Source organism: Salvelinus fontinalis, chromosome 9, assembly GCF_029448725.1.
Source record: "Salvelinus fontinalis isolate EN_2023a chromosome 9, ASM2944872v1, whole genome shotgun sequence".
NCBI lineage: Eukaryota > Metazoa > Chordata > Actinopteri > Salmoniformes > Salmonidae > Salvelinus > Salvelinus fontinalis.
The window spans coordinates 19,576,260-19,597,845 of record NC_074673.1 but is presented as its reverse complement, the minus strand read 5'-3'; the positions used below and the strand labels follow the sequence as shown (position 1 = coordinate 19,597,845).

Here is a 21,586-nt window from a genome sequence, read left to right as displayed (position 1 = left end):
AGGGAGGTACAGAAGGAGGTATAAAAAAAGGCACAGATAGAGGGAGGTAGAGGTAATTTCCCTGATGTGTCCTGTCCTAGATGCCTGTCTGTTCTTTTCTGTTGATTGTTTTGCTGTAATTAGTCATGTTTATCTGTGTAAGAAGTGACCGATCTGGACATTACTGATGTTATTGACACAACAGTAAAGCCCGGAGGACATCTGAGGGAGAGAGAGACGGTCCTCAAATGACATGGTGCAGGGAAAACATTAGCTAAACGTTTATACCGAATCTTCATCCCTCCTTCCTTGTTTCCCTCCCTTCTTCTTTCCTTCCTTCACTACTCCTTTCCCTCCCTTCTTCTTTCCTTCCTTCACTACTCCTTTCCCTCCCTTCTTCTTTCCTTCCTTCACTACTCCTTTCCCTCCCTTCTTCTTTCCTTCCTTCACTACTCCTTTCCCTCTCTTCTTCTTTCCTTCCTTCACTACTCCTTTCTCTCTCTTCTTCTTTCCTTCCTTCACTACTCCTTTCCCTCCCTTCTTCTTTCCTTCCTTCACTACTCCTTTCCCTCCCTTCTTCTTTCCTTCCTTCACTACTCCTTTCCCTCCCTTCTTCTTTCCTTCCTTCACTACTCCTTTCCCTCCCTTCTTCTTTCATTCCTTCACTACTCCTTTCCCTCCCTTCTTCTTTCCTTCCTTCACTACTCCTTTCCCTCCCTTCTTCTTTCCTTCCTTCACTACTCCTTTCCCTCCCTCTTTTTGGCTACTACTGGTCTCTCTCTCTCTCTCAGTCCCCCTCCCTGCGCCATCTTTCCATCTCTCGCTCTGTGACCGTCTGTCCGCCCGGTGATAGCTCCAGGGGCATTCTGGGTACCAGGGAAGTGTGAAATTAGTTTGGCCGGCAGTGGCCCGCCCCTACGGCCAACACAACGACTTCCTGTGGAACATGCCATCACTTCCTCTCACACCAGAGTGGGCGGTGCTGTAAGGAGTCCAACACTGTTGCCAGGGGGCATCTGGGAATGGTGGAATGGTTGGGAAAAGGTTGGAATTTAGATACATGAAACGGTTGTATGTCACAATGTGAGTGAGTTATCTATACCATTGAAAACCAAGATGACACCAATGATTTCCGCGGAGGTTGGTAAGGTAATAGGCCCCTTTCCTGTTTCCTTGCTTTCTCCATCTGCCCCCTATTAATTTTCTGTCATTCTCTTTCTCACCTTCCCTCTTTCTCACATCCTCTCTTTCATCCCTTATCCACTGTCACTTCCTGTCCTCCCTATTTCTCCTCCCCCTTCTTTGTCTCTATCTATCTCCCTCTCTCTCTCATCCCTCGTTCTCCCTGTATTAGTCACACTGGGGGCTGTTGGAGTGAAATTATCCATGGTTTCTTACTGCTGCCAAAAGGCTGAGAGAAAGAAATAGAGAGAAAAAGCGGGATAGTGAGAAAGTGTGAGAGAGAAAGGGAAAGAGTGAGAGAGAGGGGAGGAAAGATAGAGAATCTCTTGAGTCCAGCTTAGAGAATCCACATTAAAGGAGGACATGGCGGAATCGATCCGAACGCATCATAGTCTGCATCATCAAAAGGCGACACAGTTCAGCCAGCATTGAGCCGTTTGGCTGCTAATCCCCCCGCTTTGGGACACAGTTTGGATGCGCACACACACACACACACACACACACACACACACACACACACACACACACACACACACACACACACACACACACACACACACACACACACACACACACACACACACACACACACACACACACACCACACATTAGTGAGATAAGATGTACTCTCCCCAGGACGACATTTAGTCCTGTATAATCAATGGCTGCTTTATTTCAGTGGTTAAGATAAATCAGCGATGATACAGATCTATGTTGTACATACATTAAAACACAAACAACTTTATCTTCATTTGGTGAGCATGACACTGTATCATATAACACACTGTATCATATAACAAACTGTATCATATAACACACTGTATCATATAACAAACTGTATCATATAACACACTGTATCATATAACAAACTGTATCATATAACACACTGTATCATATAACACACTGTATCATACAACACTACTGTCAGTCATCCTAAGATGTTGTCACTGTTTATAACATCTGTAATGTCAACCTTATTATAAAAGAGGGTTAAAAAAAGTGTAAAATATGTTGTACATACGGTTATTTGTACAGCCAGGTCACTCGTGATACAAGTCAGTATTCGATGTCCATCCATGTCTGAGGAAATCGGGGAGATGATGTGAAAACTGGCCACTAGGGGCAACAGTGGGCGCTGTTACCTTCAAGTAAGTTTCGGTTTTGCTAGGGCATTGTGGACAGGGATGGCGGAGGGGTGTAGGCATCTGCTTCTGGTGACAAAGGTTGCATGTTAGAATCCAGAATAGAATATTGTTTTTGAGGTTTTAGTTTTCAGCCTATCCCAAACCTTGACCCTTACCTCAACCATTCTGAGTTAATGCCTAAACTTAACCTTAAACACTTCGAAACTTGACGTTAGCAACAACTTCTGCATTTAATATTTGAGAAACATGGATGAACGTCTAATTCTGATGTAAGACTGTTGGAGCTAGTTGGTTTGTATCAATAACATAGTCAATGTGGATACCTGATATGATGTAATAGTTATGGCCATATTTGTTTTTTATTTCTCCATTTTAATCTGAGGTAGGTGTTTGGATGAGGTATTGATCCATCTGTTTGGGGTTTAGTCAGTGTCAATGTGCCTTAGAGTTGTTGTGTCTGCTTAGCGTCTGCAGCTAGCTGCTTTCACAGACACTATGATCTCCTGAACACAACTCTAATGTTCTCTTTTACCAATAGATTACCACACAATGTCATAACCATGGCTATTCACATGCATGCAGTGATGAGGAAGAGAGAGGTGCTGAGATAGAGAGAAAACAGTGGTATAATATCTTTGTTCAGGTGCAGCCATGCAGAGAGAAAGCTGGAGAGAAAGAGCTGGTCATTAGGATGCAAAGTATGATGATACTTATGATTGTATTTTACAATGGGATGAACCCACCTTATGGAGGGAAACCTATTTGTGTGAGGGCCATTTGCACGAGAAGGGTGATTGTGCGCGCACGCCTGTGTGTGTGTGTGTGTGTGTGTGTGTGTGTGTGTGTGTGTGTGTGTGTATGTGTGTGTGTGTGTATGTGTGTGTGTGTGTGTGTGTGTGTGTGTGTGTGTGTGTGTGTGTGTGTGTGTGTGTGTGTGTGTGTGTGTGTGTGTGTGTGTGCGTGTGTGTGCATTTAGAACAAACTTCAGTTGTACTGTTGACTAGTCATCAAGTTCACCAGATGTCACGATCATCATAAGGAGTGGACCAAGATGCAGCGTGGTATGTTTCCATCCTGTTATTTGGAATAGAAAACTCAAAGGGAAAAACAATAAAGCGAACAAACGAAACGTGAAGCTCAAAATAGTGCTCGCAGGCAACTATACCTAGACAAGATCCCACAAAGCACAATGGGGAAATGGCTACCTAAATATGATCGATAACGATAAACAGCTGCCTCTGATTGGGAACCATACCAGGCCAACATAGACATATAATTCCCTTAGATAACCCACCCTTAATCACACCCCGACCTAACCAACATAGAGAATAAACAGCTCTCTATGGTCAAGGCGTGACAGTACCCCCTCCCAAAGGTGAGGACTCCGACCGCAAAACCTGACTCAATAGCGGAGGTTCCGGGTGGGCATCTACCGTTGGGGGCGGCTCCGGTGCGGGGCGAAGTACCCACTCCGCTCGTGGAGTCATCGGAAGAATCGGACCGTGGCTCGTCGCCGGAAGAACCGGACCGTGGGTCGTCGCCGGAGGAACCGGACCCTATGTCGTTGCCGGAGGAACCGGACCGTGAATCGTCGCCGGATGCTCCAGAACGTAGATTGTCGCCGGGGGCTCTGGGCCGTGGATCGTCGCCGGAGGAACCGGACCGTGGTTCGTTGCCGGAGGAAACGGACCGTAGACCATCACTGTATGTTCCGGACCGCAAACTGTCTCAGGAGGTTCCGGACCGTGGACCGTCTCAGGAGGTTCCAGACTGTGGAGCGTCTCAGGATTTTCCGGACTGTGAAACGTTGTTGAACGCTCTGGACTGGGAACTGTCGCCGGAAGCTTGGTGCGTGGGGCCGGCACTGGTGGTACCGGGCTGGTGACACGCACCTCAGGATGAGTGCGAGGAGCAGGCACAGGAGACGTACTGGACTGTGGAGGCGCACTGGAGGCCTGATGCGTGGGACCGGTACATGTGGCACCGGGCTGATGACATGCACCTCAGGGCGAGTGCGGGGAGGAGGCACAGGACGTACTGGGCTGTGAAGGCGCACTGGAGACACAGTACGTATGGCCGGCGCAGGATATCCTGGACCGAGGAGGCGTACTGGATACCAATAAGGAACATGTTATATAGGAAGAGATGGAAGGAAAGAGAAATGGAACAAAGTTGGGAGTGAGGGAGGGACAGAGAAAAGGCTGTGAGCCTTGTAGTTGTTCATTTTTGCATTATTTAAACGGTGTGTCTGAAGGTGTTTTTTGCAGTAATGTATTTATAAATGTGTCTAAAAGGTGGTTAAAGCTCCAGTCATTCATCCTGCAGTTAATTTAGATCAATAGTGTTGTTCCTGCATGTCCCCCACCCCCTCCTATACACACACACACACACACACACACACACACACACACACACACACACACACACACACACACACACACACACACACACACACACACACACACACACACACACACACACACACGAACACACACACACACACACACACACACACACACACACACACACACACACACAGATAGGTGGGCCGTTGTGGCAGTGTAAACACAGGCCATTAAAGGGGAGGACAGTTGGAGATCAATCTAGAGTCTACAGGGACCAACACACACACATTCAAACACACACACACACAAACACCACCAGCACCATATCCCACATACTCCAGCCCAGCTGCAAGGAACAATCAGAGGATCTGCCACCACAGAGGTCAGACCATCTTACGTACCATTACAGCTCTGTGTGTATGTGTGTGTTTCTCTGTGTGTATGTGTGAGTTTCTTTGTGTGTATGTGTGTGTTTATCTGTGTATGTGTGAGTTTCTCTGAGTGTATGTGTGTGTGTGTGCGTGCGTGCGTGCGTGCGTGCTTGCGTGCGTGCGTGCCTGCCTGCGTGTGTGCGTGCGTGCGTGCGTGCGAGAGTCAAGGGTTGGAACCGGTTCAGGGAACAGAACAGAAAACCGGAAAATAACAAAATTACTTGAGGAACAGAACCCAAACCGGAAACAAAAGTAATCTATACTGTTCCGGAACAGAATTGTTATTTTAAAAGCATGGGAACCGGTTAATAGCGTTATTTTACGTTCCAGGTTTTTTGTTCTAGTCCCACAAAAATAGCAATAAAGTGCATATGCAAAGCACTCAGAAACATATCTGCCTGCCAGCTGGAAATCTTTTCCAGTGGGTGTGCGTGTGTTTGTAGGATACCTGCTCCTCCCCTTTGAAGCATAGGTTACTGTAGCCTACTGAAGACGTTACAAGCATGATTCAGAAATTAGGGAGAGATGTTTAAAAGAATGGATTCACTTTTTCAAAGGTAGTTAATGATACAATAGTTATCACGTTTCTCATTGGATTTCTTAACTACGAAAAGGTAAGACGTGCTTTTATCTTCACATACAAGCTTGTTAGCTAGCTACCTCTGGTCCAACTTTAAACCAACTCGAAAATTCAAAGACATTCAAAGTTCCTAGATAAAAGCCGGTAAAATTTTGTGAGCCTAATTCAGATAATACATGTCATAACAAGATGCCCAGCGCGTCAAGGCAAACTTCATCCTCCATCCTCTCTTGCTCTTTCCTCAGCCGCAAAATGTCAGTTGCATCTCACGCCCTACACTGTCTCTGGCAGCACAGCGTTTGTGTGTGTGTTTGTCTTTCTTTATGTTTAAACCATGCTGAGCAAAATACTATTTGCTCTTAACGACTTTTCTATACAGATTAAATGGCTTACCCACTCCATAGCAAGCTGCTCTATTGGTGAAGTAATTTAATGGCACGCAGAAAATAACAATATAAACCAGTACTTTTTGTTGGGTTCAAACAAGTTCAGAACTTTATTTTGCTGGAACAGAAGGAAGAAATAGTGGTTCAGTTCAGAAGTAAATGATTGGAAAATAATTTCAGTTCCAACCCCCAGTTTGAGTGTGAGTGTAAGTAAACATTTCAATGTTAGTCTACACGACGCATGTGACAAATAAAATTTGATTTGATTTGTGTGTGTGTGTATTTTTGTATAACATGGATGGTCCAGACCAGCTTGCAGCAGCATTTAGCGATGTAGTTGAATTGCCTGTAATAAATGAATGTGAAGGCACATCCGTTTAGCTACTGGCTTAATTAGGTGTGGAAGCCAAGCTCTATTTCCTTGTTTACCCAGTCCATTCTGTCCTTTTTTAGCCTCATCCCTCTCTTTATCTTATTCTGCCTGTACCCCTGTCTCTCCTGCCCACTTTAGCTTCTTCTTTCATCTCTCTCCTTTCCCTCGCTCTTCCTCCTATTATCCCCAACCTGTCTCTCTCCTCTTTTCTCCCTCCATCTCTCTGCTCTGCTCTGCCCTCCCTCCCTCCACCCCTCCCTCCCTCCATTTTATTCTGGGTTGTATTCAGTGTGCGGAGGGTGGAGTGTCCTGGGCTCAGTCATTAACATGCGGCAGACAGCCACCCCAGCCTCTCCACTCTCTCTCTCTCTCCTCTCTCTCCTCCTCTCCTCTTTCCTCCTCTCTCTCTGCTCAGTCCCGAGGTAATTGGAAAACCGTCAGCAAGCCGCTGCTTCGAAGGAGAGTGAGAAGGGTAGAGGGAGAGAGAGGGAGAGAAAAGGGGAGAGAGGCGAGGAAGCGGGAAAGATGGAGAGAGGAGAATGAATGAATAAAGGGTTACGAGTGATTGATACGACACAGAGACAGAAAGCGAGTGACAGGAAGAAGGAAAAGAGAGAATGAGAGAGGGGAGGGGTAGATATAGAGTGAGGGGTTTTCACACAGACACATGTCACATGATACCCACAATGTACACACATATGTAAACAAAGTCACACAGACAAACACACATAAACACACAGATGCAAGATCAAAACAGATTGATTCATGAATCACTGTATCCATGATTTTGCAAGACCAAAGATAAAGCAGAGAGAAGGAGGGAGGGAGGAGAAACGCAGCTGTAAGAAGGATGGGAGGATGAGTGTTGAGGACACAGACAAACAGGCAGCAGCATGATACAGGGTGGAGCTCACACGCACACACACACACACACACACACACACACACACACACACACACACACACACACACACACACACACACACACACACACACACACACACACACACACACACACACACACACACACACACACACACACACACACACACACACACACACACACACACACACACACACACACACACACACACACACACACACACACACACACACACACACACACACACACACACACACACACACACACACACACACACACACACACACACACACACACAGCTGCAGCAGTAGTGATGAATGAATACCAGGAGAACCTCTGCTTCGGCTCTATTAGAATTCACCAGACGCCTCCCTCAGAGAAATGGAGGGAAGGTAGAGAGAGAGAGAGAGAGAGAGAGAGAGACAGAGAGATGGGGCAGAAAGGGGGAGAGAGAAAAGGTGTTTCAAGGCGATTCAAGAGGAGGTAGATTGCCAGCCACAATTAAGCCAGCAACAACCCCCCACCCCCCCATCACACACCAACCTGCCCCGGGGAGCAGTGGCGCATGCACACACACAGGCAGACAGGCAGGAGGAGATCAATGGTGCTGTGGGGCGTGTGTGTGTATGTCGGCACACTGTGTTCGCGACAAGCTGTTGCTAGCGTATGTTGTTCTAGTGGAGGTGTAGTGTTCGCAGTAGCGGAGGGGCCAGCCTGCTTGTGTGTTGGGTAGAATGCTCGGAGAGAGCTGTGTGAGTGTGTGTGAGTCGTCAGAGGGGAGGGGAGACGCCAAGTGCAGTAGTGGTAGCAGCAGCAGGGTTAGCAGCAGCGTCGTCGCCAGTGTGTATGCGTGTGTGAGTGTGTGTGAGCGGGCGCGTGTGTGTGAGGGGTGGAGGGGAGTGGAGAGGGACTCCCAGGAGAAGGAGTCTTGGTCGGGGAGCAGAGCCAGCCTCTCTCCCTCTCCTCCACGGCAGGACCTAGACCTCCAGAGCCAGGGGAGTAGGTGGGATCTGTAACTCAGCCTGGAGCACTGGAGGCTGTAAAGACGCGGGGATCTCTTCCCCTCTCTGGAGGGCTGTTCGGTCAGAGCGGGAGCTCAGGATATGTGTGACCCAAGGGGACTGCCAGATGGATCTGAGCGACAGAGACGGGAACGATTCCGTTACTGTTAACCGTTAACACTACTTCTCCTGCCTCGGAGAGAACCGAGAGGAGAGGAGAAGAGGGGTGGAGGGAGGGGGATAGGGGGATTTTGTTTGCTGTAACGGAATAAGAGGAAGAACAACAGAGACAAGGATTTAGAGAAGGAGGGGAGGAGGCGTGACCTCTCATCCCATGACTTTCCCTCAAGGTTTGCTTTGGGACCGTTGACTGTTGACCACTCGGACAGACTTATCTTAAAACCGGTCACTGTGACAACCGTCAGGTTGTTGCTGTGTTACTGTCCCCTTGGCGACCGACCATGTCGGTAACCACCGGCTTCGGCTACCAGCTGCCTGGCATTACCACGGTAACCTATGTGTTTGTTTACAGCCCGGGTACGGTGCAGCGGGACCCCAGTCCCCCCACCCACACCCCTCCTGCCATTGCCGGTGCCAGCGGGCCCAAGCGGAAACTCTACAGCGCCGTACCGGGACGTACCTTCATCGTGGTCAAACCGTACACGCCACAGGGTGAGGGAGAGATCCAGCTGAACCGTGGAGAGAGAGTGAAAGGTTAGTACACTATGACTGTTCATAAAGTGGTTATAACGACCTGTCATGACCTGGTATGACCACTTTTCACATGTGTTTTATTAAACTCTAGGGGTCTCAGATGTAGGAAGGAATTTAGAATGATAAAACGAACATATCTCCTTTTAGGAAACCAACAAATTTTACTGTTGCATTGGTAACACAAACTGTTATTCTTTCTATAAAATAATGTGAAAAACTATATGCTGAGTAAGTCTGGCTCTAGTCTCTAGTCTTAGGCAAGGTCAGACATCACACGAGCTGGTTCACCAAACCACTTCCACTACTCTTCACAGGTGTATGTAGGTAAATGGATATGACAGAAGCTGTGTTTAACAGTAGAGGTACTACAGCACTAAAAGAACGGGTCATCCATACATTATACTTACATGACATGGATAAAGGTCACTGCACTGCTCTCATTCTGTTCATGCCTCTGTAATGTCACTTCACCACTGGAGAGTGGTACATTTGTTATCTAATGCATCTGAAGTGCTTGTAAAGTCAGTCTTTCTTCATCAGCGTTGTCATGGCTGTCTATGTATTCTGCAGCTCCTAATCCTAATGGTGCTGTAGTCACAGTGTGGTGTGTGTGTTCTCTTCTCCATCCATGCCTCACTCCAGACTATGACTCTAATGACGTAGAAGGTAAAACGCCACAAAATGTTTCAACATTACTGTCACTGTCACGATCGTGTGGAGGATTGACGGACCAAAACGCAGCTTTAGGAAAATAAGCCATCTCCTTTTTATTTACGAAGAAGGCACACGAAACAAAAACACTAAACAAAACAAGAAAACGATCGTGAAGCTAAAACAACGATGTGCACACACTGGCTACAAACGTATCACATAGACAATTACTCACAACCAATGAGAGCCTATGGCTACCCTAAATAAGGCTCCCAATCAGAGACAACCGAAATCAGCTGTCTCTAATTGGGAACTCATTCAGGTAACCATAGACTCTCCTAGATAACTAAACATACATAGACAACGCTAGACATCTGAACTCAACACAAACCCATATACTACACCCCATAACCCCTTTACCATAGAAACACCCAAAACCAACAAAACATAAACATTCCCCATGTCACACCCTGACCTAACTAAAATAATAAAGAAAACAAAGAATACTAAGGCCAGGGCGTGACAGTCACCCCGTCTCTCTCTCTCCCAATCTCCTCTATATCCAAACCCACACCTCTCGTTCCCCAGACAACTGTAGTGTTTGGTTGTTGGTTGAGGAGGGAGTGTGTGTGTGTGTGTGTGCACAGTCGGTGTGTGTATTCTACATAAGTTGCTGCCTTTAAGTGCATGGCCTCTATTGCCCAATCCCAAATTGACGCCTAGCCCTTAACCCATATGCACATTTGATAGGATGTAATAGGATTTGATAGGATTTAATAGGATTCAATAGGATTTGATAGGATTTGATAGGATTTGATAGGATTTGATAGGATTTAATAGGATTTGATAGGTGTAACCAATATTGTAATAGCTCTGCTGGATTTTCTCACCATAATACTTATGTTGCAGATGAGGATCTGTGAAACTCACTCCTCAGCCTGAAGTGTCTCCACTTACACTACCAAATAGCTAGCTTTTCGGTGGCACGACTGGGTAAGACTCTTCAGGAAGGCGGTCACGTGTGTTGGCGAGGCAGAGGTCCTGGGTTTGAGTCTCAGTATGAGCTGAATTGGAGGAAGCAGTGCTCACCAAGCAAGCAGTGTGATGTAATTTACATCTATCAAAGCCTTCCAGATATCCACAAGTACATAGGGGTTAGGAGTTAGGGGTTGAATACAGTTTGGGCACGAGCATACACCTACCTCGTACTCCCTCCTCAGAGTGATTCTTCTTCCGTGTGCAACGTAGTTAGTTGATCTTCACTCTTCTACACATCCCTATAGGGTGAAATGTGTTCACTGCTTTACTCTCCTACAGTCTCTTAGACACACACCCACAACCACCTCTCCCTGAAGCCACAGATACCGCACTTACCTCTTTACCCCATATCCTGGTATATGGTGTGAGACACTCCCACCCCTAGACTGTGTGTTTGATGTTGATGCAAGCTGTTGTTGTTTATGACGCCCAGGCAGATGTGGAAAACAACACAGTGTGGTGAGTACTATGAATAGAGAAACTCAGGGACCCAGTCTGATAATAATGACATTGACATGATGAGTAAATCCCTTCTCCCACCCACAGAACTTTCCATCTCTGTTGAACACACATACACAATTAAATGCATTCACCTTTTTGCTAATTTCCATGCTTTGTTCAAGGTTATTCACATGGCCACAAACCTGCGAAATCATACTGTACATTATATTGAGAATGCAGTCAACAGTACAGTTACATAGCCGCTTGTGTTACACACCAGTCCTGCAGTGGCAAGGCTATGTGAATTTGATGACAATACATGACACTGTGTGTAGCATATGCTCTCAGTCAGTACATGTGGATCATGCTGGAATTGAACCCACAACCTTGGAGTTGCCGCACCGCGCTCCAGCCAACTGAGCCATCTGGCAATGTTGCATAATAATGACCAGCATGGCTCTAACTGTACACTCTTAGAAAAAAGGGTTCCAACAGGGTTTTTCGGCTATCGCCATAGGAGAACCCTTTTGGTTCCAAGGAGACCCCTTTTTGATTCCACGTATAACCCTTTTGGGCTCCAAGTATACTGAAAAAATCTATAGTTACAGTTCATATAAGGAATTCAATAAATGTAAATAAATGTGGTCCTAATCTATAGATTGACTGGACAACGGCGCCGCCATGGGTGGGCCTGGGAGGGCATAGGCCCACTCACATAGGAGACTGGCCCACCCAGTAGTTCTTTCCACTCTAGTTCATGGATATAAGCCATATCGAATGCCAATTAGAAGGCAAAAATATTTTTTTCACTCTTCAGTTTTGCTCGTCTCCACCTGGTCTTGTTGCTGCTAGCCTGTAGTGACCAGTCCACCTCACATTGCATAGAGTGGTGTTGTGACTAGAGGCCAGTCTCTGTGGATGGATGGTCTCCACTTTGATTCATAATACATTCCGTCTCATCTGCATTCATGAATGGATGAGTTGCTAATAGTTACAGGCCTCATTTACACTGGGGAAAGAGAGGATGAGAAAAGAGGAGAGGGAAAGATAGGAAGCTTCTCTACCGTGCTATATTCCTGGGGAGAAAAGGTTGGCAGATGCCAGAGCACATGTTCAGTTTCAGTGTGACGGTATGCCATGGAAGGATAGGGATACTCTCCCCCACCCCCCTTGTAAGAATAAAGAAGGTTGTCCTCTACCTTTTACACTGTAAGAGTACTATTCACTTTAAACATCAATGCCCTACTTTAACCAGCTTTATCTGTAACAGCTGTTATTTCAAGTGCCTGGTTTTGTAGAGTGGTGTCCCTGACTTACTTTGTTGTTGAACCTCCATTTATTCACTCACATCTCTCCTCCCTTTCATCATCCCCCCTATTCTTCTCTTGTCACTCTCTCATCCCTTCATCCTGTGACAACAGAGGAACACCTGTATGAGGCCCTGAGATTGTGTAAAACCAACAGGCCTGCATGCTAACTCTCCTCTCATAGCCCACTGTGTGTTTGGTAGCATAGCTAGCTAGCCTTCCCCCTGAGGATTAGCATTGTGGCTAGGCTAACCCTGTTAGTTGTTTGGTATGTCGGGTGAGCTGTGAAGTGGTTTTGTAGCCTTTAGACCAGGGCTTTAATAAAACAGATAGAATGGATTAACATGGTCTTGTCGTACTCTCTGTCCTGTAGAGAATGGTGTTTCTCAGGGATCAGAAAGTTAACACAGCTGTGCAACTCTACGGCCTCCAGGCATTTTTACTGTACAATAGAAACTCTTAAGAGATGGTTTCCCAGACACAGATTAAGCTTTGTCCTGGACTAGACAACAATTTAAATGTCTTGATCAATCCTGGAAACTGGTGCTTAGTGTTTAGACGTAGTGGCAGAGGGTATAGTCATGGTTAGCACTGTGTAGTAGTTGGTATAACGGCCTGTTGTAGTTTTGACTCTGTTTAAGGACATGACCAGCTTTGTACATCTTTCACTGTAATATGTGCATAGTTCCACCAAATCTATTTTTGTCGCTTTCGATGTCTTTCACCTGTTGTCAGTCTTTCACATGTAATATATCTTTCCTCTACTCAAAATGCTGTGTAGCTGACTCCCAATCTGATGAAGAAGAGCAAGGTAAATTCTATTCCTTCTCTCGTCTGTAGTTTAGTCTACAGAAGGATAGTGGAAATATCCCACAGATGCATAGATAGTCTATTGTAGTATCCATATATGTGATTGTACCTTCACAGACACCTCAACACTCTCTGTGACCACTGTTGGACCACAAACCCAGCAGACAGTCATCTGATAGATGGTCATCTGATGTGTGTGTGTGTGTGTGTGTGTGTGTGTGTGAGTGTGAGTGTGAGTGTGAGTGTGTGTGTGTGAGTGTGAGTGTGAGTGTGTGTGTGTGTGTGTGTGTGTGTGTGTGTGTGTGTGTGTGTGTGTGTGTGTGTGTGTGTGTGTGTGTGTGTGTGTGTGTGTGTGTGTGTGTGTGGAGCCTAGATCAATATGTGTTGATGAAGAGAGGTGTCTGGATGTGTGAATTGACGTGGGATGGAGTAGGGTGTCTGTTTATGTGTCTTGATCCATTGGATATGTTAGAGTTGACAGTCCCCCAGGGCCTTCCTCTCCCTCGACCTGTAATCAGATAGCATCACCAGGATGCATCTCCATAGGCCACTTGCTGTCATCATGGAAACGGACAGAGACGCTTCCCCTGTAACCTGGTCAAGCCACTAGACCACACACTCACACGCACACACTCACACATGCAAAAACACATGCACTTTAACACACACCGTTGTAACATACACACAACAACGAAACACACAAAGTACATCCTGCAACATAACCCATTACGTTACAGGCTATTCTACCTAAAACAAACGCACGGACACACCCACACACACACACACACACACACACACCTCTCCTCTGCACACCATTGTAAATCTTCTAGACAGCCGGGAAAATGAAACCGACCAAATAACGTTGAGATTAGACATTCACAAACATGATTAATGGTCTCAGGCCGCGCCCAGTGTGTGTGGAATATTAACACTGCTGTGGCCAGTGGCGGATACCTGGAGCGCGTGTACTCACACACGCACACACGCACATATACACTCACATGCAAGCACACAAGCCAGTAGACACACATACATGGTCAAAAGACAGGCATTACTAATGATCTCAATGGGAATGCAGGGTGATTTAACCATTACTGCAGTTATACAAGACCAGGCTCAAACCTTCCACTGGTGCTAATGCTTGGTAAACATGGACCCTTCATGGCTCAGGGCTAACGCTTGGTAAACCTCGACTATTTCTGGTTCAGGGCTAACACTTGGTAAACCTGGAGCCTTCATTGCTCAGGGCTTCTCTAGCGTGTTGGCACAGAGGCACAAATCTGTCTGTCTGTGTGTGTCTGTGTGTTGTTAGCCTAGAACTGAGTGCTGTAATGGGCTCTCAGATAAGCACAATAGATCATTGGAATGCAGCATTGTGACAATGCACACACAGACACTCACACACACACACACACACACACACACACACACACACACACACACACACACACACACACACACACACACACACACACACACACACACACACACACACACACACACACACACACACACACACACACACACACACACACACACACACACACACACACACACACACACAGCGTTATATTCCAATTTTGAAGACACAGATGTAGCTGTTTCTGAGACCAGAATGCATCTGTCCGTAACTAAGCAACAGGTGCTGATCACACTAACACAACACAGATGTCGCATATTGTTGTCCTTTAAAATGAAATACTCAATTTTCATGAATAATAAAAGCAAATGTATAAGTTAGATCCTACCATTTAAAAAAACTGACAAAAAACACACAATTATCCTTCTCTGGAGTGTAATTTGAATTGTATAACCTCAAAGGTTACTTATACCTATCCTTTTTTTTGACAAGGTTGTTTTTGGGACATTGAATGGCCAGAATGCATTCAGATTGTAGTGGGTAGTATATTTTCAAGTATGTTCTCAAACATTTTTTGCCCATTGCAGTTTATACATTTTATACGTGTGTGTGTGTGTGTGTGTGTGTGTGTGTGTGTGTGTGTGTGTGTGTGTGTGTGTGTGTGTGTGTGTGTGTGTGTGTGTGTGTGTGTGTGTGTGTGTGTGTGTGTGTGTGTGTGTTTCATCTGAAACCTGGGTTTTGACAACCACCATATCAGATTGTTCTGAAAGCATTCCTGCAACATTATGTTTTTGAAATATAATTTAATCTCTGAGAAAGTAAGCTAATTGATTGCATCCAAATTGGCCATTTTAATTTATAGGATTCATATCATATTCAATAAATATAGTACTAATGAGTTAGACATGAGGAATCTAGTGGTCAGAACCTGGTAATATGTATGGATGTATGATGGGGCATAAACCTAATAACTTCAATAACAAATTTATCTGAACAGGGAATACAAAACATTGCCAAATTCACTGAGAATGCATTACATAGGATGAAGAAACAATACTCTAAGCCGCAGCTCCATCTTACTTGTCAGACATAGAGAACTGATACTGTATACGGGTTGTTGGGGTTCGTGTGTGGCTTTTGATAATTTCTTTGTCTTACTCACTGTTAGAAAAGGTAAATTTGACTATAACAAATTAGCTTAATTTCTCAGGGATCAAATTATACTTCGACAAAATAATGTCGCAGGAATGCTAATCTTATCTGTTTCTAACTACAGAAAATAAAATCTGAAAAATCGGAGATAGTGGGTGTCATTGCTGGCTGAAATGACATGGAATGACTCACCTATCACAAACACAGTGATTGACGGCTACACAGTTCACACTCCCTCTCTAACACAGTTGTAAAATAGGAATTATTTCAGCCTACATTATGATACCTGAGAAGGGGGTGGTAGGGAATAGGGATCGGGGAATTTGTGAGAAAAAAAGGAAAGTGACTGGGTGCAAGGTCATAGTGAAGTTTATTAAGATGGTATTAAGACTCATATGTGTGTGTGTGTGCGTTGATATCTGTTGGGTCAGTGGCCTGGGGGAAGGACGAGAGTGTCACAGCTGACCTCTCTCTGTCCAATCAGAGACACAGCAGGTAGCAAAAACCCGCCCACACACACCTGCACCCTGCTGACCACACCATCTGTCCCTCTATATCACACACACAGACACACACGCACGCACACACACACACACACACACACACACACACACACACACACACACACACACACACACACACACACACACACACACACACACACACACACAGACACACACAGACACACAGACACACACAGACACACACACACACACACACACACACACACACACACACACACACACACACACACACACACACACACACACACACACACACACACACACGCAAAGCTAATCAGTATAAATAAAGATGAACATTACATCAGGAACAGAAGTGTAAGCACCCTGACATTCCTGACAGGATTACTCTATAGCCATTACGTACTGTGTGTGCATGTGTATGCGTGTGTGCGTGTGTGTGTGTACATATGTCTGTAAGCATTTCACTGGAAGGTCTACACCTGTTTTATTCGGATCATGTGACAAATATAATTTGATTTGATACGTGAATGTGTGTGTGTGTGTGTGTGTGTGTGTGTGTGTGTGTGTGTGTGTGTGTGTGTGTGTGTGTGTGTGTGTGTGTGTGTGTGTGCGTGTGCGTGTGTGTGTCTTTCCTTGCGTGTTTGTGTGTCAAATCATATCAAATGAAAATGTATTGGTCACATACACATATATTTAGCAGATATTATTATGGGTGTAACGAAATACTTATGTTCCTAGCTCCAACAGTGCAGTAATATCTAACAATTCACAACAATACAAACAAATCTAAAAGTAAAATAATGGAAATAAGAAGTACACTGCTCAAAAAAATAAAGGGAACACTTAAACAACACAATGTAACTCCAAGTCAATCATGTTGTTTTGGTCACTTTTGAATGCTGGCACATCAATGCGGCTCTGGCAGTGCTCCTCCTTGCACAACGGCGGAGGTAGCGGTCCTGCTGCTGGGTTGTTGCCCTCCTACGGCCTCCTCCACGTCTCCTGATGTACTGGCCTGTCTCCTGGTAGTGCCTCCATGCTCTGGACACTACGCTGACAGACACAGCGAACCTTCTTGCCACAGCTCGCATTGATGTGCCATCCTGGATGAGCTGCACTACCTGAGCCACTTGTGTGGGTTGTAGACTCCGTCTCATGCTACCACTAGAGTGAAAGCACCGCCAGCATTCAAAAGTGACCAAAACATCAGCCAGGAAGCATAGGAACTGAGAAGTGGTCTGTGGTCACCACCTGCAGAACCACTCCTTTATTGGGGGTGTCTTGCTAATTGCCTATAATTTCCACCTTTTGTCTATTCCATTTGCACAACAGCATGTGAAATGTATTGTCAATCAGTGTTGCTTCCTAAGTGGACAGTTTGATTTCACAGAAGTGTGATTGACTTGGAGTTACATTGTGTTTTTTAAGTGTTCCCTTTATTTTTTTGAGCAGTGTATATACAGTTGAAGTCAGAAGTTTACATACACTTTAGCCAAATTCATATATACTCAGAATTTCACAATTCCTGACAGTTAATCCTAGTTAAAATTCCCTGTCTTAGGTCAGTTAGGATCACCACTTTATTTTAAGAATGTGAAATGTCAGAATAATAGTAGAGAGAATGATTTACTTCAGCTTTTATTTCTTCCATCATATTCCCAGTGGGTCAGAAGTTTACATACACTTAATTAGTATTTGGTAGCATTGCCTTTAAATTGTTTAACTTGGGTCAAACGTTTCAGGTAGCCTTCCACAAGCTTTCCCACAATAAGTTGGGTGAATTTTGGCCCATTCCTCCTGACAGAGCTGGTGTAACTGAGTCAGGTTTATAGGCTTCCTTGCTCGCACACCCTTTTTCAGTTCTGCCCACACATTTTCTATGGGATTGAGGTCAGGGCTTTGTGATGGCAACTTCTATACCTTGACTTTGTTGTCCTTAAGCCATTTTGCCACAATTTTGGAATGGGGGGGGGGGGGGTCATTGTCCATTTGGAAGACCTATTTGCGACCAAGCTTTAACTCCCTGACTGATGTCTTGATATCTTGCTTCAATACATCCACATAATTTTCCTTCCTCATGGTGCCATCTATTTTGTGAAGTGCACCAGTCCCTCCTGCAGCAAAGCACCCCCACAACATGATGCTGCCAACCCCGTGCTTGACGGTTGGGATGGTGTTCTTCGGCTTGCAAGCCTCCCCCTTTTTCTCAAACATAACGATGGTCAATATGGATAAACAGTTCTATTTTTGTTTCATCACACCAGAGGACATTTCTCCAAAAAGTACGATCTTTGTCCCCATGTGCAATTGCAAACCGTAGTCTGGCTTTTTTATGGTGGTTTTGGACCAGTGGATTCTTCATTGCTGAGCGGCTTTTCAGGTTATGTCGATATAGGACTCGTTTTACTGTGGATATATATACTTTTGTACCTGTTTCCTCCAGCATCTTCACAAGATCCTTTGCTGTTGTTCTGGGATTGATTTGCACTTTTCACACCAAAGTACGTTCATCTCTAGGAGACAGAACGCGTCTCCTTCCTGAGCGGTATGACGGCTGCGTGGTCCCATGGTGTTCATACTTCCGTACTATTGTTTGTACAGATTAACGTGGTACCTTCAGGCGTTTGGAAATTGCTCCTAAGGATGAACCAGACTTGTGGAGGTCTACAATTTGTTTTCTGAGGTCTTGGCTGATTTCTTTTGATTTTGCCATGATGTCAAGCAAAGAGGCACTGAGTTTGAAGGTAGGCCTTGAAATACATCCACAGGTACACCTCCAATTGACTCAAATGATGTCAATTAGCCTATCAGAAGCTTCTAAAGCCATGACATCATTTTCTGGAATTTTCCAAGCTGTTTAACGGCACAGTCAACTCAGTGTATGTAAACTTCTGACCCACTGGAATTGTGATACAGTGAATTATAATTGAAGTAATTTGTCTGTAAACAATTGTTGGAAAAATGACTTGTGTCATGCACAAAGTAGATGTCTTAACCAACTTGCCAAAATTTATAATTTGATAACAAGACATTTGTGGAGTGGTTGAAAAACAAGTTATAATGACTCCAACCTAAGTGTATGCAAACTTCCGACTTCAACTGTAAATATTAGGGCGAGCAATGTCGGAGTGACAGACAGGTGTCTGCATACGTGTGTATTTACAATGCCTTCGGAAGGTATTCAGACCCATTGACTTTTTCCACATTTTGTTACGTTACAGCCTTATTCTAAAATGGATTAAATCAACAACATAAAATCCTCAGAAATCTACACACAATACCCCATAATGACAAAGAGAAAACAGGTTTGTAGATTTTTTTTCAAATTTATAAAAAATAAGAAACAGAAATACCTTCTTAAGTATTCAAACCCTTTTTCATGAGACTCAAGTTGAGCTCAGGTGCATCCTGTTTCCATTGATCATCCTTGAGATGCTTCTACAACTTGATTGTGGTAAATGCAATTGGTTGGAAATTATTTGGAAAGGCACCTACCTGTCGATATTATGTCCCACAGTTGACAGTGCATGTCAGAGCAAAACCAACCATTGAGATCGAAGGAATGGTCCGTAGAGATCCGAGACATTATTGTGTTGAGGCACAGATCTGGGGTAACAAAAAATGTCTGCAGCATTGGAGGTCCCCAAGAACACAGTGACCTCCCTCAATTCTTAAATTGAAGAAGTTTGGAACCACCAAGACTCTTGCTAGAGCTGGTCGCCCGGCCAAACTGAGCAATCGGGGGAGAAGGGCATTGGTCAGGGAGGTGACCAAGAACCTGATTGTCACTCTGACAGAGCTCTAGAGTTCCTCTGTGGAGATGGAAGAACCTTCCAGAAGAACAATCATCTCTGCAGCACTCCACCAATCAGGCCTTTATGGTAGAGTGGCCAGACGGAAACCACTCCTCAGTAAAAGGCACATGACAGCCTGCTTGGAGTTTGCCAAAAGGCACCTAAAGACTCTTAGACCACGAGAAACAAGATTATTTTGTCTGATGAAACCAAGATTGAACTCTTTGGCATTGAATGCCAATCGTCACGTCTGGAGGAAACCTGGCACCATCCCTACAGTAAAGCATTGTGGTGGCAGCATCATGCTGTGGGGATGTTTTTCAGCAGCAGGGAATGGGAGACTAGTCAGGATTCGAGGCAAGATGAACGGAGAAAAGTACAGAGAGATCCTTGATGAAAACCTGCTCCAGAGCGCTCTGGACCTCAGACTGGGGCGAAGGTTCACCTTCCAACAGGACAACGACCCTAAGCACACAGCCAAGACAACCCAGGAGTGGCTTCGGGACAAGTCTCTGAATGTCCTTGAGGGGCCCAGCCAGAGTCCAGCCTTGAACTCGATCGAACATCTCTGGAGAGACCTGAAAATAGCTATGAAGCAATGCTCCCCATCCAACCTGATAGAGCTTGAAACGATCTGCAGAGAAGAATGAGAGAAACTCCCCAAATACAGGTGTGTCAAGCTTGTAGCTTCATACTCAAGAAGACTCAGGGCTGTAATTGCTGCCAAAAGTGCTTCATTAAAGTACTGAGTATATGGTCTGAATACATGTGTAAATGTGATATCAGTTTAAAAAAATATATAAATTAGCAAAAATGTCTAAAAAACAGTTTTTGCTTTGTCATAATGGGGTATAGTGTAGATTGATGAGGGGGGGGGGAACGATTGAATCAATTTTACACTAAAGCTGTAACCTAACAAAATGTGGAAAAAGTCAAGGGTTATGAATACTTTCCGAAGGCGGTGTATGTCCAGATAGTGAAGGCGTAGCAGGGAGCACACAGTGAAACTGTTAGATCCTGCAGTGACTCCATATGGACTTCAGGCCCCTTCCCTTTTTCAGCCCTGCCCTGACACTGTTACTGTGGCACTGTGTATCACTATGTGTTACTGTATGAATGCACACAAACACGTCACACATACACACACACACGCACAAACAAACAAACACACACAGTTATTGACAGCCAATGTCATCATGTGAGTGTTTACAAGAAGCAACAGTCCAGCTCATTAAGGTCTGTTCATGTGTCACAGAGTAAACACCATCAATCAACTGCAGTTAGCACACCTACAAACACACACACACACTGAAATGAAAGACGTCTATGAGAGATTAAGAGACACTCAGTCAATGACATAAGACCTCTCAATAGGTAATCACTCAACACTCTCGATCAAACACTAGTGATGTTCTTTTAAACCTGGCAACATAAAGGTGCTCCTGTTTTTCACAGGTTTTTATCCACAGCCAGGCTGTGCAGCAAGAAGTTATGCACACATAGCATGAGCTAGTGAGTGTATTGAGGTG

At 45.0% G+C, this 21,586-nt stretch overlaps 1 protein-coding gene across 6 annotated transcripts in view; it reads left to right on the top strand.

Annotated features, from left to right (window-relative positions):
* The window catches only part of LOC129862219 (SH3 and multiple ankyrin repeat domains protein 3-like), a 423,372-nt gene that overhangs the window by 307,722 nt on the left and 94,064 nt on the right, over positions 1–21,586 (top strand). For all 6 annotated transcript variants that reach the window (XM_055933651.1, XM_055933649.1, XM_055933650.1 and 3 more), the window contains one exon: positions 8,838–9,019. In XM_055933651.1, the coding sequence (XP_055789626.1) occupies positions 8,838–9,019 (182 nt within the window). The remainder of the gene's footprint in view (positions 1–8,837; positions 9,020–21,586) is intronic.